Source organism: Cannabis sativa, chromosome 2, assembly GCF_029168945.1.
Source record: "Cannabis sativa cultivar Pink pepper isolate KNU-18-1 chromosome 2, ASM2916894v1, whole genome shotgun sequence".
Taxonomy (NCBI): Eukaryota; Viridiplantae; Streptophyta; class Magnoliopsida; order Rosales; family Cannabaceae; genus Cannabis; species Cannabis sativa.
The window spans coordinates 14048864-14072486 of NC_083602.1; the positions used below are offsets into that span (position 1 = coordinate 14048864).

General features: G+C 34.2%; 1 protein-coding gene across 1 annotated transcript; it reads left to right on the plus strand.

The window, feature by feature from the left end:
- The first annotated feature begins 931 nt into the window (after positions 1-931).
- Positions 932-10005, plus strand: LOC133034754 (indole-3-acetaldehyde oxidase-like). The gene is made up of 10 exons (XM_061110121.1): positions 932-1296; positions 1681-3375; positions 4053-4312; positions 4438-4647; positions 4783-5001; positions 6031-7002; positions 7221-7316; positions 7526-7624; positions 8779-8968; positions 9608-10005. The coding sequence occupies exons 1-10, from the start codon at positions 1146-1148 to the stop codon at positions 9823-9825; spliced, it is 4110 nt and encodes a 1369-aa protein (XP_060966104.1). The 5' UTR covers positions 932-1145; the 3' UTR covers positions 9826-10005.
- Positions 10006-23623: the final 13618 nt, after the last annotated feature.

The following is a 23623-nucleotide window of genomic DNA, read 5'->3' on the forward strand; positions in this document are numbered from 1 at the left end:
AATTAGTTATTTAAAAAGAAAAGTTATAAAAAATCAAACGGGTCTTATTTTTATTATTTTAGAAAATATAAGGTTTATTTTATCATTTAACAACAAAAAGTCTATACAATAACTTTTGCAAAACACAAATTATAAAAGAGCATTGCTACTGGGCACTAGTGGTGCCTAGCACCCTTAAGATGTGTCGCCTTGCGATTGGTTAGTGATACTCTCTAAAAACTATTATATTATATTATATTGGGAAATTTTATTTACACCCCAAAAAGTTCTAAAGGCACCCCATTTTGATATTTTTTTATTTTATATAAAATTTATATTTTTAATTGTACTAATTTCTTTTAACTTTTTTCTTTCAATTCATATTCTTAAAAAATATACCTATCCAACAAAAATAAAGTGTATTTTAAATATTATGACAAAAAAATTAAAATAAAAAATTATGTGAAATTTTTTAAGAAAAAAAAAAAAATACACATGAGTTAGAAAAAATTATAAAAATGAAATCAAAATAAGTATTGAAATTAACATAAAATAATGTGAAGAAAAAATTTTAAAAAAATATTAAGATTAATTTTAAAAAATTATTTAAGTTTATATTTTTTTTAATAATGTGGTGTATTTATAAGTTTAAGGGGTGCAAATATCACTCCCCTATTATATTATATGAAACCCGATACTAAATTAGACCAATAGCGATATTAACACGTAAGAGAGTGCTTGACACCACTAGTGCCTTTTAGCATTTCTCATTATAAAATGATGTACTACTACCATGGTTTCAAAGTAAACCAAACCTTTAATTATTGTGGTTTGGTTTCCAATTATAGTTTAATTGCTTCCCCTTAGGATCTCAATTATCGTGCTGAGCTGTCTATATAGCAGTTCTTATAAGGAAGTGTTTTTGTCTTTCACTAAACTAAACCAAACCAAACTAAACTGAAAAAACCGAAACTAGTGATATACATCATTCTTTCTTTGAATTTCAATACCAACTGTCTCACTCAACTAATCAAATAATTCAATATGCTCCTTTTCTTCTTCTCCTTTCTTTCTATATATTTTGTTGAAAGTGAGAGCCTACTAACATTCATAAGAAGAAGAAGAAGAAGAAGAAGAAGAAGATAAAGCTCTGTCTGAAGCTTGCAATGGCGGTGACACAAACAAGAAATGGAAGTTTGGTTTTCGCCATTAATGGCCAAAGGTTCGAGCTTCCAACGGTTGACCCTTCAACTACTTTGCTTCATTTCTTGCGGACTCAGACTCGTTTCAAGAGTGTTAAGCTCAGTTGTGGCGAAGGTTTTCATTCTTCACTTTCCCTCTAGTTCTCAATCTCATGACGTTTGTAAATTTGGAATATTATTTGAGAGTTTAATTAGACATGAGATATGATGATGGGTTTCTTTTTCCTTTGTTCTCTCTTTGTTTAATGTTGCATTGTTATATGTCTTTCTCTTTCTGTAGTACGTAGGCTGTGTTGGATTTGTTGTTTATGAGCTGTGTTAGAAAAAGTAGGCAACCAGAGATGGAGTCATTGATTTGTTAGGAGCAATTCCATGTTTTCTCTCAGTCTGAACTCTCGTGTATTTTGTTACACAAGTCTAGATTTAGAACTTGTCAGTATTGGAACCTAAGATAACAAAATTATTGGGAAATCTGGTAAATATGTCTTTTGTTTTTCAGGTGGTTGTGGTGCTTGTACTGTGCTGCTATCCAAGTATGATCCAGTAAATGACACAGTTGAGGATATGACTGCAAGTTCATGTCTTACTCTGTTGAGCAGTATAGGTGGGTGTTCAATCACAACATCTGAAGGACTTGGAAATAGCAAAGATGGTTTACACTCAATTCACCAGAGAATGAGTGGTTTCCATGCTTCTCAATGTGGCTTTTGTACTCCTGGAATGTGTGTTTCAATCTTTTCAGCTCTTGTCAATGCTGAGAAAACAGATCGAGTGGACCCTCCTCCGGGGTTCTCTAAGATCACTGTTTCTGAAGCTGAAAGGGCTATTGCAGGAAATCTTTGTCGCTGTACCGGATATCGATCCATTGCTGATGTTTGCAAGAGCTTTGCAGCTGATGTGGATATTGAGGATTTGGGGCTCAACTCCTTTTGGAAAAAGGAAGATAGTAAGGAAGTAAAGGTAAGTAGTTTACCTTCTTATGACCGCAACAATGAGATTTGTACGTTTCCTGAATTCCTGAAAGAGGAAATCAGGTCTGTCATGTCTTTGGATTCTAAAACAGATAGTTGGCTCCGTCCCTGTAGTCTTCAAGAGCTTCAAAACTTGCTCAATTGTATTGATGTTGGAGAAGGGACTGAAACAAAATTAGTGATTGGGAACACAGGGTCTGGTTATTACAAGGAATTAGAGCACTATGAACAATACATTGATCTAAAAGGCATACCTGAACTCTCAACAATTCGAATGGATACAGAGGGATTCGAATTTGGAGCTGCTGTAACAATTTCAAAAGTAATTGAAGTTCTAAAGGATTCTAAACAAGCTGGATTTCCCTCAAGAGGTGAGATGGTGTTCAATAAGATTTCCAATCATATGGAGAAAATTGCTAGCAGATTTATTAGAAATACAGCTAGTATAGGGGGAAATTTGGTGATGGCACAAAGGAAGCATTTTCCTTCAGACATTGCAACCATTCTTCTAGCTGTGGATTCCATGGTAGAGGTGATGAGTGGTACCAGATGTGAAACTTTCACATTGGAAGAGTTTCTACAAAGGCCACCTCTAGATTTTAAGAGTATACTTCTAAGCATTAAAATTCTGAACTGGGGATCAACCGGAAAAGTTTCTCAGCAAAAAGATTCTGTCTTACTGTTTGAAACCTATCGAGCCGCACCTAGACCCCTTGGAAATGCATTGCCTTACCTGAATGCTGCCTTCTTGGCTGAAGTTTCTCCTTGTAAAACTTCTGGTGGAGTTTTAGTCAGTCACTGTCAGTTGGCTTATGGTGCTTATGGTACTAAACATGCAATCAGAGCTAGAAAGGCAGAAGAATATTTAGCTGGAAAAGTACTAACCGTTGATGCTTTATATGAAGCTTGTAAATTGGTTAGAGCTACCGTTGTTCCTGAAGATGGCACTTCAAGTCCTGCTTATAGGTCAAGCTTGGCTGTAGGTTTTCTTTTTGAGTTCTTTAGCTCCTTTATTGATACTACAGCTGAAACTACTGATGGGTTGTTGGGGAAATGTAGTGATTCTGTGTTGGCCAAGGATCTGAAGTTGGGGGAGAATGAAAATTCTTTCAAATCTGACGAAACTCTGCTATCATCTGGGAAGCAGTTTATTCAAACAAGTTCAGAATATTACCCTGTTGGCAAGCCAATTTCAAAATCTGGAGCAGCCCTCCAAGCTTCTGGTTTGTATTCTGGGATAAAACATCACTAAATTTTTGCTTAAGACTTGCATAGTTGCTTTGAAAGCTTCAAAATAGAAAAAAAAAAAAAAAATGAAATACTTATTGAATTGCATATGTTAGATCTCTCCTCTTTTCTTTTTCCCTTGATATTACTTGCACTAATGTTTGACTTAATTTATTATGTGAATAATCTCTACAGCACCTCCCTCTATAGTTCTGCATGTTCCAGTACATGTTTTAATAGACTTCCATAGTTGTTTTTTAATCTATTATTTTATGTCAATGGAGAAATCTTATCTTGTTTGAAACATGAAGTTGAAAATTTAAGGAATTCAACAATTCATATTTATCCATCATTCAAGGTCATTCAGTATTTAGTGTTATGCATATCTATGTGAATGACAGTCATCTCTTTGTCCGCTTGAGTGTCATTTGTTTTCTTCCTATATGCTAATTTTTTTGTTTAATAATTACATTGTCAAGAAAACTACAGTCCGGTGTGTCTTTGTTCCTCTAATGTTTCTTGTGATTACTTCTAATTGAATTGCTTTGAAATATTTCTTTTGACTAATTCCTCTTATGTTTCTCAATGATTACTGCTAATTGAATTGCTTCAAGATATTTCTTCCTTTTTCTTAACAGCTAATTCGTCTCATTTATGTTGATAATCTGCATAGGGGAGGCTGTATATGTAGATGACATTCCTTCACCACCAAATTGTTTGTATGGGGCATTCGTTTATACCACAGAACCTTTTGCACGAGTGAAGAATATAACATTGAAGCCTTATCAACGGCTCTGTGGAGTAGTTGATGTTATATCTGTTAAAGATATCCCTGAAGGTGGGGAGAACATTGGATCCAAGACCTTGTTTGGTACTGAACCTTTATTTGCTGATGATCTCACTGAGTGTGCTGGTCAACGTCTAGCTTTTGTGGTAACTCCAACTCCCACTATACATCTCTATGTACAATGGCTGTCTTCAATTAACTGTAATTTTACTCTGTAGATTTGCAAGCATATCAATCTTCTTTGTTTATTGAGATATGTGTTCTTTGTTAGGTTGCAGATACTCAGAAACATGCAGATGTGGTAGCGGAGTTAGCAGTGGTCGATTATGGAGTAGAAGATCTAGAGCCACCCATTTTATCTGTTGATGAGGCTGTTAGAAGATCTAGTTTTTTTGAAGTGCCTACTTCCATTTACCCAAAGCAAGTTGGTGATGCATTAGAAGGAATGGCTAAAGCTGATCACAGAATTATGTCTGCTAAGGTATTGTTCATCTAATTAGAAGAAATCGAATGTAATACAGCATTGTGAAAAAAAGAAGGGGAGAGAGAGAAAGTTGCATGAACACTGATTTGGCATATCTGTGCAGTATTTAACTTATAGTTTCATTCTTACCAGATCAAGCTTCCTTCACAGTACCATTTCTACATGGAGACGCAAACTGCCCTTGCTATACCAGATGAAGACAACTGCATGGTTGTTTATAGCTCAATTCAGCATCCTGAATTTGCACACGATGTTATTGCAAAATGTTTAAGTGTACCGGGACATAATGTTCGTGTTATCACAAGAAGGGTTGGAGGTGGCTTTGGTGGAAAGGCCAGTAGAGCAATGGCTGTAAGTATTATAAATCAGTTTCATATCTCTCTTTTCTTCCTAAGATAACATAATATTTAAAGCATGATTGACATTTTCAAGTTTACACTATGATTGACTTAGATTCCCTGTAAAGCTAACTAAAAAAAAATTCTACAGAAAACAAATCGCTAGAAAAGCTGTAATCTTACTTGACATAATATTTTGAGTTGGTTTTAAACAATTTTGTTACTTTTGTCAGTGGAATATAACCCCACATGTTTATTCTTGTCTTGGCTCATATCCTTGCAAAATTTTCTTATTCCATTTCAATCTGTTTGACCATCATACAGCTGTTACCTATCATAAGGTTCAACCCCTCTTACTGAAGAGGGAATCACGACCTGAAATCGGTAATAAAACAAAGAAAGAGAATACTACAGAGGAAAAACAAATGGCCTTCTGCCAAAAGATATCTACCTATTTTTTTAGCTTGCGATTGTTATAGGAAAGGAAAAAACTAAAGTAAATGGAGAGAATCAATCTGTTTTTTCAGCTTGCGATTGTTATTAGTATTATCCAATAATCGGTTTGACCAAGTTATCTGAATAGAAGGATGGACTTTCTGTTTTATACTGCTGGTGATATCCTTCATTTGAAGAAACTAGAAAGTTTACATTTTCCTCATACGCATCAGCTGTTGTTTTTCCTACTTTGTCTTGATTTCAATTTTTGCTATCGTTAATCAAACAAAAGGGAAGGACATAGTACCTTAATTGCAAGACATAGGATGTAAATCTATTCTGTCTCTAGTCTTCTTTTGGACCATTAAAAGCTACATAATCTTCAAGTTCATTTCAGTTATTTTCCCCATCACAAATATGCATTCCGAATAGCTGCTTTAGAATAGTTTGAAGCTGTTAGAATGACAATGTACTGAGACGTATTTCATAATCATGATAATTCTATCCTGTATGGTGTCATGAGCTTGCTTACTCTGCCCTTTTATATCTTTTATTATAAGTTATCGCTAAACTATAAGTTAACATTCCTTACGTTATGATAATTCAGGTTGCAGCAGCATGTGCACTTGCAGCAGAGAAATTACGCCGCCCTGTCAGGATATATATGAATAGGAAAACTGATACAATATTGGCAGGAGGAAGGCATCCCATGAAAATAACGTACAATGTTGGATTTAAGTCAGATGGGAAGATTACGGCTTTGGAACTAGAAATATTAATTGATGCAGGCATGTCTATAGATATGAGCCCTATCATGCCATCAAATTTTATGGGTGCATTTAAGAAGTACGATTGGGGTGCTCTGGCTTTTGACATAAAGTTATGCAAAACAAATCATTCAAGTAAGACGGCAATGCGAGGTCCTGGAGAGGTACAGGGATCATTTGTAGCTGAAGCTATAATTGAGCATGTTGCATCTTTTCTTTCAATGGAAGTTGATTCTGTCAGACAAAAAAATCTTCACACATACAAGAGTCTTCGTTTATTTTATGAAGATAGTGCTGGTGAAGCTCAAGAGTATACTTTACCTTCAATGTGGGATAAGGTAGCTATGTCTTCAAAATTTAGTCAAAGGGCTCAAATGATAGAAGAGTTCAATATGTGTAATAGATGGAAGAAACGAGGAATATCTAGAGTACCAGTTATGGTCGAGATGACGGTCAAGGCAACTCCAGCGAAAGTAAGCATATTATCAGATGGATCTGTTGCTGTTGAAGTAGGGGGAATTGAGCTGGGCCAGGGGCTTTGGACAAAGGTGAAACAGATGGCTGCTTTTGCTCTCGGTTCAATCATTGCTGATGGAACTGAACACTTCTTGGATAATGTGCGAGTCATACAGGCTGATACATTGAGCCTGATTCAAGGGGGATTAACAGCAAAAAGCACTACATCCGAGTCAAGCTGTGCGGCAGTCAGAATGTGCTGTGATGTCTTGATTGACAGATTAACTCCTGTTAAAGAGAAGCTGCAGGAATCGCTTGGCTCTGATTCTATCAAATGGGAGATGCTGATTGCTCAGGTATCTAGTTAGATTTCATTGTTTCTTTCCATATTGATAATTGGAAACACAAGTCTTTTTCTTGACTTGTGAACTTACTAATCATGGTACTACTTTTTTTTTTTTTTAAGTGGATTAGGTGTAGCTTTCTAATGGTTCTGCCATTCTATTTAAAGTGTTTGTGTTATTCTCAAATTTAATCATAATAGTTTTATGTCCTTGGTCTTTGAACAATGCAGGGTTACTCAGAATCTATAAACTTATCATCAATTTCCTACTATGTCCCTGATATGTCCTCCTTAAAATACTTGAACTTTGGCACGGCAGTAAGTGAGGTAAGTCTCTTGCAAAAACATTCATATTTCGTTGAAGAATTGCTTACATAAAATAATTTCTCAACTAAACCTATAACTGGTCTGAACTATTAAACATCAAACATTTCATTTATCTTACTAAAAATCTGATTATCAGCATGATAGTTCAGTCTTTAGCTAATGAAAAATATTTAGTCTGTGACTGTTTTACTGAATACATCTCATGACAGGTTGAGATAAATCTTCTGACTGGAGAAACCTCCATTCTGCAATCGGATATTATCTATGATTGTGGACAAAGTCTCAACCCTGCAGTAGATCTTGGACAGGTAACCCTGATTCCATGTGCTATCTTACGAAGTTTCTGATCTATTGTTCATTCCATAGATTTATATTGGTATTTTCAGTATTATAGGCTGAAAAGGTTTCATTTATACTATGAATGAAAGAAGCAAAATAGTTCATTCCAATTGTACGGGGTGAGATAATGTTACACTGGCATTTTTGGCTGTAAATCTGATTATCTATATAATCTTTTGTTTCTTATTAAAAAGAAAAACAAAGAGGGAAAATGTTAATTCTGAAGGGGAAAAAGAAAAAGGTGTTTCTTAAGCCTAAATTGGAACCTAGATTTTTGTAGGGAAAGGAATAGCTAAGGAAAAAGTGAGGAAAGAAAGGGTGTAGAAAAGGATATATGGAGTGGGAAAAAAATGATTTCCATGAAAAAATTCTCATATTTTGGTTCTTTGACAAAAGTAAAGGTGTGGTCTCATGGTGGAAGAGAACTCTATATCTGACCCAAGTTTTTCTCAGTTTACCTCTAAGTTGTACATTTTAAAAGTAATTGGTATTGGTTACCAAATAGTATATCAAGTTGTCTTATTTAGTATTAGATTATTTGCGGCTAAACTAGCCAAACTTTATGTTAATATTTTCATTACAACTACATCCACTAAGAAGAATTATCGAACACTTTCTGTTTAAGCCTATCAATAATGACTTTACAGTCATTTCAATATGTGAGATAGACAAAAGAAAACGCAGAGCTCCACTGAAGTGCAATCTGCAAGGCTTTAGCTTCGAGATTATGGAGTTAAATTTTCCATGTCCAGAATAGCCAAGCCACCTAGCACCACTCCTTAAGAATCTCTCACAACAGAAAACCATGTCTTGCCTTTATCAGCTGAAGTAGCAGCATCAAGATTCATTTTTGAGACAGCCCTAAGGTGGTGTATTCCAAGCAATGCCCAAACGATCAACCTTAATAGCACCCTAAATTATCTAAAATTTCTAAAAAAAAAATGTGTAAGGTCATAACTTGTCTCTGTGTATGAACTAGAGCACCCAGTATGTACTAATTCAGCACTGTAACCGTTCTCTAAAAAATATGTACTTATTTATTATGGGCCTATATATAACTCCCAAATCTGTGATGACTTTTCAAGAAAAACATTACTTGGCTGTTGACAATATATTTGTGCAGATTGAAGGAGCTTTTGTACAAGGAGTTGGGTTTTTCTTGTACGAAGAATACTTAACAAATTCTGATGGACTAGTCACTGCTAATGGGACATGGACATACAAGATTCCTTCATTAGACACCATTCCTAAACAGCTCAATGTTGAAGTATTGAACAGCGGACGTCACAAAAAACGTGTTCTCTCATCCAAAGGTATCATTCCTTTCATCTTTCTCAATTCAACCTTTGTCTTTAGTGTAAAAATATTGCATTGAATCGTGAAAATATTGCTGTTTACATAATTAAAACAAGGTACCTTGGGGGAGAGAAGACCTTAAATAGTTTAGATTAGAAGGATTTAAGTCTCTGGCAATTCAAAATTAATTTGATAGACAGACAGAAAAGACAGCCTTTGGGATGAGAAGTTTTAACTGTATTAGCTGCTGAATTTAATCTTTTAGGAAAACATAGCTTGCAACTTCCCGTGGGACTTCATAGTTCATACAGATAGGGGTTAAAGTGATGACACTCGACTCCTCCTGATTTCATGTTTTGCCTAGTAGCTTAGTGACAACATTTGTTTGTTTTTTGTTTTTATTTATTTTCTCTCCTTCGGCTAACTTATTTTCTCATAGTTCAATTAATGGGCTCAATCACTTCTTGTTCTTTCCTGGCCAAATGAAAGTGTAGTCCATTTTTCCGGATGGAAAATATGCCACATGAAATATAAGCTCCTTTGTAAAAAAGCCTTTGCTACTCTGTTCTGTCTACATAATTTAATTAATGAAGTCTTTCCATTTTCCAAAGGCTACACTAGTGACAAGCTTAAACAAACATTATCGTTTTGTGCAGCTTCCGGCGAGCCACCATTGTTTCTATCGGCTTCCGTTCACTCTGCTGCAAGAGCTGCCATCAGAGCAGCAAGAAAACAAATCAATTCATGGGGAAGCCCGGGAGGATCCGACTCCATATTCCAATTGGATGTACCTGCTACTATGCCAGTTGTGAAGGAGTTTTGTGGACTGGACATTGTGGAGAGGTACTTGGAATGGAAAAAATGCAGAAACTGAAGACACTACAGGCGATTCTGAAGCATTGTTTATAGTTCATACATAAGGTTCATGCCTCGTCTCTATAATAAAACCTCAGTTATAGTATGAATAAAATCTGTTTTAACTATTTTTTTCTTTTGAAATTTTTACATAAATTACTATATTAAATAAAAATAACAAAATTATGTTTACACTTTATATGGTAACATACATTTTTACTGTCTTAAGTTTCAATTATATTGTGTGAGTACGTGCTAAGTCCATATCTCCACTGTCCTAGTCGCGAGTTTCACCCACACACAATATAATTTTGTTCTTTTACCTTGCTAACTCGCGAATAAGATCTTGGATATTAGGTCATCTCTAAAGGCACTTTAAAAACCTAAATATGATATAATTTTTTTATCAAAAGCCTCCGATCTAACTCAAGTAGTTCTATTTTGGTGGAAGTCTACAGTGTCCCACTAATAACAGTGGGCACTGTAAACGACTGCATTTTTACTTTTTTTTCTTTTGTATTTTTTAATAATTAAATAATCTTTTTCAAAAAAACAAATAATTATATAATAATATAATTTATTAATAAAATAATATAATAATAAAGAATATATTTTTTAGTGTAATTTTTAGTATTGTGGTTAGAATTGGAAAAAAAAAATTAGTATTGAAATAGTATTCTTTTGGTGTTGATTTAACACTAAATTTAGGTTTCTCCATTGAAGTTGCCTTTAAGGACTTAGCACTTACCCGGTTGCATTTGTACTTTTTTTTTTCTCTTTTTTGTTTTTTCTAAGCCAATCACACTCATCAACTTGTCTTCTCTATGTATAGACTCTTATGTTGTAGTATTTTTTTTATATTTATTTTGTCAAAAAAATATGGGAAATTTTTTATTTTATAATTGCTAATTTATTATTTAATTAATTAAATACGAAATAATAAAGTTGCTAGTGAAACAGATATTTTGTAATTACATACTAAAGTTTTGTAACTACAAACTAGAAAGCTAGTAAAAAATAACAGTGCTGAAAAATAAAAACACACAAGGTTTTTATAAGTGATATCTATAATTCTTACAGATTGTTATTAGTCCACGGAGTCATGTCCAGTAGGGGTGTTCATTGGATCACATCCAATGGATTTGGACCCATCCAATCCAATCCAATTATTTATTGGATATTGGATTTTTCCATCCGATCCAATCCAATTGAATTGAGTCATCTGATCCGATCTGATCCAATGGATGTATTGGATTGGATCGGTTCCATTCATTGGATGCTTTAACTGGTTTTTTATTAGATTGGATTGGATCCATCCAATGGATCTCATCGATGAATCCAATCCATTTTAACCACTATTAAAGCTAATTTCATTAAAACAAAATATATATGAAAAAATATAATTTAAAACCTAATAATCTAACATAGATAATAAAATAATATATAAAATATTAAATAAAATAATTAAATATATAAAATTATAATATTAAATATGATTGGATGGACATTGGATGATATTGGATTGGATTGGATCGGTTATCCATTGGATCGGATGTCTCATCCAACATTCGATCTGACCCAATTGGATTTTTAAAATTTGCATCCGATCCGATCCAATTATGATTGGATATCCGATTCTATTGGATCGGTTGGGATTGGATTGTTAGAAATAATTGGGGTCACAACTGTATATATAAAATGTGTGTTGGGTCATCAAATAAATAAGTCAAATTTATGTGGTCTATTTTGGAATAAAGTTTATGACTTAAGGGCATGATTGTCATGATTTTAATATGTGGATACCAATTAGACAATTTCTATATTGATGAGGGGCCAAATAGAAATAGTCAAAAATATTGCCAACAGGTTTGTCTGTTGGTAATATAACGGGTAATGGTCCCCATTTTGCATCGTATCAGTATTTTTCCAGAGTTCTTGAATCCTCATCATCAAGAAAATAAGGTTTAAAAGGTTTTGATGCAAAATTGGAAGATCATACCAATCAAAGATCGATTCTATGGACTCCGGTACGCTTCCGCTAATCTATATTCTATTGTTTGATTCTCATGAATTAATTAGGGCTATATTCTGAGTTTACAGTATTCTAACATGTGGTATCAAGAGCATCCCTAAATTAGTTCTTGAGAATTTATAGTGGTATTGATCTTTCATTAAATTTTATTTGCATTTGGAATATTCAGTTAAGTATTCATGCCGAATATATATATTTGTTTTGGTTGTAATTGTTTGATTACTCTGTATATATATGTGGTGTTGGAAACTTTTTGTTTCTTTCAATCGTTAGTTGCAGTATATATATATATACTTTACGATTGAAAATTTCAATCTTCAATTATGCGAGAATACACTTTTGTATTACTTAATTCGGTAGTGTTATGCGAAAGAACATACAGATTTGTATTACTGAATTAAGCATTTATATGTCATGCGAGAGAGAATGCATATATAATCTATATTTTTTGGTTTGTTTTCTTCTGCTACAAGAATTGCTGCGGACGATATATACTTTCATAAAATCAAGTTTATATATATGATAGGTTCATATATATAAAGGTAGTACATATATTTATCATTTAGTGTTGTGGCAGATTACATACATGAATCGCATGTATATATATAAATATGGAATTGTTTTTACAAAATAAAATGCTACAATTTGTTATGTTTTGTTTTATTTTGTGTATGGATATATATTTATTGGGATTTAATTATTATTATTATTTTATTAAATAATAGTAATAATAATAATAGTAATTGAGTAACAATTAATTCAAATTTTGGTTTGGAATTTATTAAGGATATTTAATATTTTAGTTGAATTAATTGAAACAAAATATCACCAAAGTGATCCCTTTTGTGTAGATTAATTTAATAAAAATATTAAAATAATTGGTTGTATGTAATTCATAAATTTATTAACTAACCCAAAGGTGAGTTAATATTTGGATGAATTTCATGCATGTTTGTGGTGATAAATGTGTGACAATTATAAGGTATTTTGTGTGAACAATGTGTTAGTCCAAAGATTGCATATTGTTTGACATAATTTATTGTCAATGTTGATCACTACAACAAGAGTACCGCTTAAAATTAATATTACTGTCCAAAGACTTAATATTAATGTTGTGTTTGGTATCTTGAGATGGGATTAACCAATATTTGAATTTATTGTTTTATTTGGATTCTTATATGAGCATGTTATTTATGTAATTGTATTGTTCTTTTCAGCTGTTGCTAGTGTATCTGCTAATCTTAATTCGATGTAGGTCCTTAATGGTAATAACTTTAAGGACTGGAAGGAGAACATTTTTATTGTTCTTGGCTGCATGGATCTTGACCTTGCATTAAGGATGGATCGTCCTGCTTCTCTTACGGATACCAGTACCTCCGAGCAAAGGAGGATTTATGAGAAGTGGGATCGTTCAAACCGCATGAGTCTTATGATCATTAAGCGCGGCATACCTGAGGCTTTTAGGGGTGCGGTGTCCGAGGAGGTCACCGATGCCACAACTTTCCTTGCTGAAATTGAGAAGCGCTTTGCAAAAAGCGATAAGGCGGAAACAAGTACTCTTTTAAAGAAACTTATTTCCATGAAGTTTAAGGGCAAGGAAAACATAAGGGAGTACATTATGGAAATGTCTCACCTTGCTTCAAAGTTGAAGGCACTAAAGCTTGAGCTTTCGGATGACTTGCTTGTGCATTTAGTGCTTATCTCTCTTCCTCCACAATTCAGTCAATTTAAAGTCAGTTACAACTGCCAAAGGGAGAAATGGACTCTTAATGAGCTCATTTCATTTTGTGTTCAAGAGGAAGAAAGATTGAAGCAAGAGAAGACTGAAAGTGCTCATTTGGCAAGCACCTCTAAAGATAAGGGCAAGAAAAGAAAGAATGAGGCTGCTAAGGATAAAGGTCCTGCTCATAAGAAACAAACTCAAGCCAATAATGATGATGCTTGTTACTTTTGTAACATGAAAGGACACATGAAGAAGGAATGTGCTAAGTATATTGCATGGCGAGCAAAGAAAGGTACATTTCTTACTTTGGTCTGTTCTGAGGTAAATTTAGCTTCAGTACCAAGAAACACTTGGTGGTTAGATTCCGTGCTACTACTAACATCGGTGTTTCTATGCGGGGTTACTGAGTTACCGAAAGCCAAATGATGCTTTGAAAGAAGCATTTATGTGGGAGATGGCAAGTCGGTAAATGTAGAAGCAATAGGGCATTTTAGGTTGTTGTTAAGTACTGGTTACTATTTGGACTTAATAGATACTTTTGTTGTACCGTCTTTTAGACGGAATTTGGTTTCTGTTTCTTGTTTGGACAAATTGGGTTATTGTTGTTCATTTGGAAACAATTGCTTTAGTTTATCTATTAATTCAAATACTGTTGGAACTGGTTCACTTATGGTTTATGACAACTTATATTTGCTTGACACTGTTGCTTCTTATAATGAAACCTTGAATGTGGAATCACGTGGTACTAAGCGTAAAATGGATAATGAAAAATCAAGTTCCTTATGGCACAAACGGTTAGGTCACATCTCTAGAAATAGAGTTGAGCGACTTGTGTCTGATGGAATTTTAGATTCAATTGATTTTTCAGACTTTGATGTTTGTATTGAATGCATCAAAGGCAAACAGACCAAAACAAAGAAATTGGGTGCGAAAAGAGCTATAGATGTCTTAGAGTTGATACATACAGATATTTGTGGGCCATTTCCTACACCTTCTTGGAATGGTCAACGATATTTTGTATCATTCATAGATGATTACTCAAGATATGCGTACCTATTTCTACTTCATGAAAAGTCTCAAGTGTTGGACGTGTTCAAATCTTTTAAGGCTGAAGTTGAGAATCAACTTAGCAAAAGAATAAAGCAAGTCAGGTCTGACCGTGGTGGTGAGTACTATGGCAGATATGACGGATCAGGTGAACAACGTCCAGGACCTTTTGCCAGATATCTAGAGGAGTGTGGAATTGTCCCACAGTACACTATGCCAAGATCTCCTAGCATGAATGGTGTTGCTGAAAGACGAAACCGTACTCTTAAAGATATGGTAAGGAGTATGATCAGTCATTCAACCTTACCAGAATCACTGCGGGAGAGGCACTTAAGACGGCGACCTACATTTTGAATAGGGTACCAACTAAAGCATTTGCAAAAACACCTTATGAGTTTTGGACGGGCGAAAGCCCGATCTTAAGCACTTTCATGTTTGGGGATGTCCAGCTGAGGCTAGGCCTTATAGGCCAAATGAAAAGAAGCCGGAACCTAAAAGCGTGAGCAGCTACTTTATTGGATATTCTGAACGATCCAGGGGTTTCAAGTTTTATGATCCCAAAGTAAAGAATATATTTGAAACGGGAACTGCAAAGTTTTTTGAGGATATTGAGTTTGGGGGGAGAAATACGGTTAAAGACTTTGTTTTTGAGGAGGATTTAGAATCACCCACTTCTCTTGAAGATGAGTTGATTCCTATTCCAATAGTTGCTTTTGACAATGTTCAGGATTCTAATCCTAATATTGATCAAGTTTTAGATCAAGAGCAACCAAACATAGTCAATCAAACCCCAGAGGTACAAACTCAACAACCTCAAGAACAAGTGCCTTTGCGACGATCCACTAGAGAAAGAAGAAATGCTATTAATCCAGATGAATACATAGTGTATCTTCAAGAACATGAGGATGGCATTGGAATGATGGAAGATGATCCAATCAATTTTCATCAGGCCATGAAAAGTTCTAACTCTCAAAAGTGGAATGATGCCATGAATGAAGAGAATAAGTCTATGCAAGACAATAAAGTTTGGGAAGTTGTCCCATTACCAGAAGGTGTAAAACCAATTGGTTGTAAATGGATATTTAAAACCAAGAGGGATGAAAATGGTAATGTGGTGAGGTTTAAGGCACGTCTTGTAGCAAAAGGCTATACTCAGAAAGAAGGCATTGATTATAAAGAGACTTTCTCTCTGGTTTCATCGAAAGACTCTTTTAGAATAATAATGGCACTTGTTGCTCACTTTGATCTTGAGTTACATCAGATGGATGTTAAAACAGCGTTTCTCAATGGAGACATTGATGAGACAATTTATATGGAGCAACCAGAAAACTTTGTGGTTGGTGACCCAAAGAATATGGTTTGCAAATTAAAAAAATCCATCTATGGACTCAAGCAAGCTTCCCGTCAATGGTACCACAAATTTCATCAAGTGGTTCTCTTATTTGGTTTTGAGATGAATGTTGTTGATGATTGTGTGTATCATAAGTTTAGTGGGAGTAAGTGTATATTTCTGGTTCTATATGTCGATGACATATTGCTTGCCACTAATGATATATGCTTATTGCACGAAACTAAGATATTTCTATCCAAGCATTTTGAGATGAAAGATCTTGGTGACGCCTCCTTTGTGTTAGGAATTCAAATACATCGAGACCGTTCTCGGGGTATTCTTGGATTATCACAAAAGGGCTATATCGATAAAGTACTCAAACGGTTTGGCATGCAAGATTGTAGACCAGGTGATACCCCTGTCGTTAAAGGAGACAAATTTTGTCTTAAACAATGCCCTAAAGGAAGCCTTGAAATTCAAGAAATGCAAAAAATTCCCTACGCTTCGGCTGTTGGGAGTCTAATGTATGCTCAAGTTTGTACGCGTCCGGATATAGCGTACATTGTTGGAGTGTTAGGCAGATACTTAAGCAATCCAGGAATTGATCACTGGAAAGCAGCCAAAAAGGTTATGAGATATTTGAAGAGAACAAGAGAGTACATGCTCACATATAGGAAGTCAGATCACTTTGAGATCATTGGATACTCTGACTCTGACTTTGCGGGATGCCAAGATAGTAGGAGATCCACTTCGGGCTACATATATCTGTTAGGTGGTGGAGCTATATCATGGAGGAGTGCAAAACAAACACTCATAGCTTCATCCACCATGGCGGCGAGAATTTGTTGCATGTTATGAGGCATCCAACCATGGTATATGGTGAGGAACTTTGTCACCGGGCTGCGCTTTGTGGATGGAATTGAAAGACCACTTAAGTTGTATTGTGACAATAAATCACTCGTATTGTATTCCAACAACAACGGGGAGCTCGACTAAGTCAAAACACATTGACATCAAGTTCCTTGTTGTAAAAGAAAGTGGTACAAAGTGGACGATTTGTATAGAACACTTAGGTACAAACTCCATGATTGCAGACCCCCTTACTAAGGGTTTGCCACCCAAGGTCTTTCACGAGCACACTGCTCGTATGGGTGTTTTAGATTATGAGGATATCTAGATTCAGTGGGAGTTTGTCTTTAGTGTGTTTTATTTGTTTCATGAAACATGTATATTTGGATATTTTTCTGATCAGAAATTATGTTATTCAGTTTATTTCACTTTGTACATTTAAGCTAAAGTTTTGATCTCCATAAAGTAAAGTAGGACCAATTGAAAATTGACATGAATAGATCACCATGCATGTAATTTTCATACCACATTATCATGATTGATCTATGTCATTTGGCTATGTTGATATATGTGACCATTGATGGGTTTAGTTGTGATTGATACAACGAAAATCGCTTTGATCCTATGTTGATATAGTTAATGGACGAGATTGCACATGCCTATGGTTATGATGACAAAGTTATGAGCTCAATAAGGTTAACACATTTATATGTATACATATGTGACCCAGTGGGAGATTGTTAGAAATAATTGGGGTCACAACTGTATATATAAAATGTGTGTTGGGTCATCAAATAAATAAGTCAAATTTATGTGGTCTATTTTGGAATAAAGTTTATGACTTAAGGGCATGATTGTCATGATTTTAATATGTGGATACCAATTAGACAATTTCTATATTGATGAGGGGCCAAATAGAAATAGTCAAAAATATTGCCAACAGGTTTGTCTGTTGGTAATATAACGGGTAATGGTCCCCATTTTGCATCGTATCAGTATTTTTCCAGAGTTCTTGAATCCCCATCATCAAGAAAATAAGGTTTAAAAGGTTTTGATGCAAAATTGGAAGATCATACCAATCAAAGATCGATTCTATGGACTCTGGTACGCTTCCGCTAATCTATATTCTATTGTTTGATTCTCATGAATTAATTAGGGCTATATTCTGAGTTTACAGTATTCTAACATGGATCGGTCGGTTGGAATTGGATTGGATGACTTTCTGCACACCCCTAATGTCCAGAGATAAAATTTATTAGTAAGATCTCAAAAATACGAAGTTTTTGACTTATGCATAAAAATATTCTCTCTAATTGTATGTCGCAAGCTTGATGCATTCCACCTTCACGAATGAATCTATCTTAACCTTCAAGAACTCGAACTCCTTTTGATCTGTGTAACGCCCTAATCTATAGGGACGTCATGTGTGTGATTTTATAAGTTAGTTTAATACTAATAGATTAATTAATTATTAAAAACCGTGATAATATTAAAAACTTGACCAAAATAAAACACTAAAAACGGACAAAAACGGACATTATAATGGCATAAAAAGAGTGTTCAGGGAATCCATGTTATAAAAAGTTTTGCTAAAGAAATATATACGACAACAATTTAAATACAAAATCAAAGTACACAGTAGATACAGCCAGCACAAAACAACTCCTGGCAACTCGGCGCGCAGGTCGATGAGGTCAATATGTACATTGCTGGAGAAGACTGTCACCTCATTTTTGATCTAGTTTTTATTTGTCTTTACATGCACCACATAGCACTCGTGAGTCACAAGGACTCAACAAGAAAAGTAATAATAATAATCATATAGTTTATTATTCGAATATTGTTATCTATACACAATAAGAATCAAACCATTACACATTGTTCATAAGATGAAATCCAAATTACTACTAGCATCTGCCACGAATAAACATCGGTATGCAGATATTTGGTAATACAAAACCATTATACCAATAATAGAATTCATTTAATCATATAAATTATATATATATGTGTGTTACCTCATAAAGTAACCATCTTTATAACATCATGTTGCCTAATTAGGCAAGTCGATGCTTAAATAGGATAATCGTGTATTGCATTGCCTAATCAGGCAAGCCCGTGCCATAGCCTAGCACCCATATATCATACAATTGCATCACCTAATCAAGTGAGCCTGTGTCACATAACTTGGCACCAATATATTGCATCGCCTAATCAAACAAACTCGTACCTATGCTTGGTACTTATCATGTCACTGACGCTCGTATCTACACGTCGCCAGGAGGAAACCGTACAATGGTTTCATTTTATGCCATAATCTGGCAATTTTCATATCACTGACACCGTATCTACATGTCGCTAGGAGTAATCGCCTAATCAGACGAACTCGTACCTACGCCCGATACTTATCATATGTCACTGACGCCCATATCTACACGTCGTTAGGAGGAAATCCTACAAACGGATTCATTTTATGCAATAACCTGGCAATTTTTCATATCACCGACGTCGTATCGACACGTTGCCAGGAGTAATTGCATCACCTAATTAGGTGAGCCCGTACCTACGCTCGATACTCATTATATATCACTGATGCCCGTACTTACGCCCAGTACGTCGCCAGGAAAATCGCATCACCTAATCAGGTGGGCTCATATATCACATGCATAATACCATCACATTATCGATACTCAACCAATCAATCTTTTCATTATATAACAATATTAAACAATTCATAACAATACTAATTGTATTACATACAACGTACTATGCAGTACAATATACTTTTCTTACCTTTAATCCAGGTCCATACATTTCGGCCAATCCAAGTGGAGAACTATCCCCGAGAATCCCGACCCTATGTCACAACAACGATAAATCAATTAGTGTTTATCCCGAAACACTTCTTAATATTCACATAAGACAATCTAGAGTTTTCTACCAAACCCCACGGTATAAATACACTAAAATAAAACTTATATTTTGGCTCTAAAACATACATCATATTTTAGAGCTCGTCGCAAGCTTTGAAACGGTATATAGAATGTCCAAAACGGACACCCGAGTCAAAAGTTATGTCAAAAATACGATTTTTGATCTCTTAAGAATTTCTAAAAATTATAAAACTCGAAAATTCGCACTCACAGAAACACTACCAAAACTTATCCAAATCACTCCAAACTTCACAGGGCACATATATACCATAAATATTACCATCCTTACGTAACAGAAAATAAAATCGAGCCCTTAAATAAAAAACGTCATTAACGTTCGTACTAAGTTTTAAAAAGTTCCAAACTCGATTTCTAACTCAAAATCACCTCGAATTCAACAAGTAAACATCAGAACTAGTCCCATGGCTACCCGAGAATAATCGTATAAGGTCAGAACCTTCATAACTATTCTAATTCACAAAACTCCTATACCAAACCAATTGTTTTTAAACTTAAAACGAAATTAAACCAAACCTTAAGCTTTTTCTTTTCAAAGATTTATTATCCTGCTACTACCGGAGCTTAGATCGCTAAGTTTTGAGTTGAAAATTGAAGAAAATGGATATAAAAAGAGAATGTTTCATCGAAGGAAGGAGAACGAGAATTTTGTTCGTCGTCATTCGTTTATGTTTACTGTAACTTATATAATATATATAAATTTTTATACGATAATTTTATATATATAAATTAATATTATTATAATAATAATATTAATAAAAACTTTATTATTAATAATTATCTTATTATTTTTTAGCCGCTAAAAAATTTATATTTTTAGGGTATTTGGTCGACTCCTAGTACCCCAAAATACTTCGGTATTTCTAAAATCAATTTATCATAATAATCCCATCAATAATTCTAACTAAAACTGTTGTGATATTTTTGGCTTCCAATCGAGTCTCTAGGGTCGCCAAACTTAAAAATATTTTTATTTCACAAATAAATCATATTACATCCACGTATTTTAAATAAATCTCCGTAATTAACGAATTACGCTTATATATTCACTTATCGAGTCTTCAGGATCGCCAAACCTGAAAATATTTTTATTCCACATATAGCTCATGTTACATTCACACATGCTATATAAATCTCCGTAATTAACAAATTATAATTATTTACTCACTTATAGCAAAATTTAAATTTTATAGTGAAATAAATTAGTAGGATCATAATCCCACTTATTATCTAATTAACCCATAATATAAATATAAACCCTAATTATTTACCATTAGACTTATCAGGATATTACAATCTGCTTGAAGTGTGTTTGCTTCCTCTCGAGATAAGACTTGAACCACCTTTTCTTGAAGGTTTGGAGAATCTTCGCCCGAAGGCTTTACACTTTGTTCTTCTCCTTTGCTGACTTGTTTAATGACTCAAAATAATCACTAGGACACCAAGTGCAAAGGTAGAGTCGAATTACACTCTCATTCACATAGCAAAGACACTCTTTCTTTTAAATATGAATAAAAATACAAAAGAGATGAAAGAGATAAAAAAAAAACTACAATTGCGATATGAGTAGTTATAAACAATATACTCCTATTAGATAGCTTATACACGGACGAAGTCATCCACAACCCTGTAAGGTTTTGTGCCCTAAATAAAACTCATTTCAATATAATCAGATTTACTAATAAAGATCAGAAATAACATTTTATGTTGCATGGTTCACATGATTTATTTCATGATTATATATATAATGTATAAATTCTATTTAAGTCCAGAACATATATTTTTGTTAATGATTATAGTGTTGTCAGCAAAGTGGAATATAATCTTGATTATATTTTTGAAAGCTTATTCCCTGATTTGTCAATTCACTGAATTTAGACTGGCATGATAATCAGCGATTGGTATTCTTACACCTTGGATAAGTGGTATGTCCTTTCCAGGGCATTGGCAAAGTTTACCAGTATCGGATGTATGGAGTATACATCGGAAGGGACCGATATTGAACTTTGAATAAATATGTTAAAATTTACCGTAATATCTATTCAATTCAATATCACCTGTTGATCCTAGATCAAATGATCTTAATCCTGATATGGTTAGGTTCGATCTCAAGAGTATTATACATGTTCTTTGATTTGTTAGTTAAGCCTACTTTTGGGTCAGACTGATACGTACATTTTGGGAACATGATAATATAATTGAGTGGGTCGCTAACATAAATATGGAATCTATAACTTCTATAGGAATTTAGAAGTGAAACGATGATATCCTTCGAGCTTGGCTAAACAGAGATAAATGGTTGAGATCTCATTTCACTTCGTTGAAATATCATTTATACGGAGCTAAGTGTTTTAAGGATAAAATACATTGAAGGTGTAACGGTAATTTAGTCCCTATTCAATGTAGATCATCTATTAGAGGGTCATTGATCAAATTAGGATTATAACAATGGATAATTAATAGCGTATCTATATCGTGGAACATATAGAGCGTTCTATATGACTGAGAGTGCAATTTCAAGTTCTAAGTGTGGATTCAATAAGGAATTACTAAGTTAGGGAATTTACTTGGTAAATTCGGTTCAGCTTATTGGAAGCTCGGTTATATAGGCCCATGGTCCCCATACTAGTAGAGACCATACTGCTTGTAAGACTCAGTTAATTGATTTTAATTAATCAATTATAATTCTAAAGTTAGACTATGTCTAGTTTATGAATTTTCACTAAGCAATGGCAAAATTGTGAAGAAAAGAGATTCTAGGTTTTATTTATTAATTAAGAGACTTTATATGTCTAATTAATAAATATATTAAATGACAATATTATTTAATAATTAATTTTTAGTTATTAAATAATTAGAATTGGCATTTAAATGGTTGAATTTAAAAATTGGCGTTTTTGAGAAAATGAGATGCAGAAACTATAAAACATCAAAATTGCATAAGTGAGGCCCAATATCCAAAGCCCGTGGCCGGCCACACTTAATGGCTTTTATCATTTATTTTTTCATTATTTTAATGCCAAATAATTCTAACCTAAACCTAGATGGTTAACTATAAATAGATAGTGATGGCTCACACTTAAAGTTGATAAAATTTCTTGTCTTCAAAAAGTTGAGCCTCCTATTCTTTTCTCTATAGGCCGAACCACTTCCCTTCTCTTTTCTTCTCTAAATTTTCGAACCTTGAGTGAATGAGTGAGTGCCCACACACATCAAGTGGTATCTCAATCATAGCGTGGAAGATTGTGAAGAATCCAATCAACAAGAAGGAGAATCAACATCAAAGGAAGGAGAGAAAGAGATCCAGGTTCAGATCTTGATAATGCTCTGCTATAGAAAGGAATCAAGGGTTAGAGATCTGAACGGAAGGAGTCATTATATTCTGCTGCACCCAATGTAAGGTTTCCTAAACTTTATATGTGTTTATTTCATTGTTTTAGAATTCATAATAGGATGTTAATGAAACATACATGGTAGTAAATCTAGATACTGGTAAAATATTTCCAACAAACCCAACACTAGTATGGTAGCGGTACAGAGTACATTAGTACAGTATATGATGTTTAAAGGGTACGATCCAATGTTACCAACACTAGTACGAAACGAGTACGTAGTGCATGTGATACAACACTCAATGGTACTCAAGGTATGATTCAGCCCTACCAACACTAGTACGGGACGAGTACTTAGTGCATGTGGTACAAAGGTCATACTTCTTTTAAGAACGTTCTTGATCATCTATTAAGCCTTGTAAATAGGTGTATGGGTGTCTAAATACAATTCGGTAATATGTTATATGTTATATGCTTTTCTTACTGAGTCTGTAGACTCACAGTTATTGTTTGCATGTGTAGGTAAAGGAAAGGCTAAGGCTGAGCACCAGTG

What these genes read in the sequence shown, in the direction of transcription:
- LOC133034754 (XM_061110121.1), top strand. Translation starts at nt 1,146, where the DNA reads ATGGCGGTGACACAAACAAGAAATGGAAGTTTGGTTTTCGCCATTAAT. An exon ending in GTCAACGTCTAGCTTTTGTG is followed by an intron (nt 4,313 to 4,437) that starts GTAACTCCAACT and finishes GTTCTTTGTTAG; the next exon opens with GTTGCAGATACTCAGAAACA. An exon ending in AGGCCAGTAGAGCAATGGCT is followed by an intron (nt 5,002 to 6,030) that starts GTAAGTATTATA and finishes ATGATAATTCAG; the next exon opens with GTTGCAGCAGCATGTGCACT.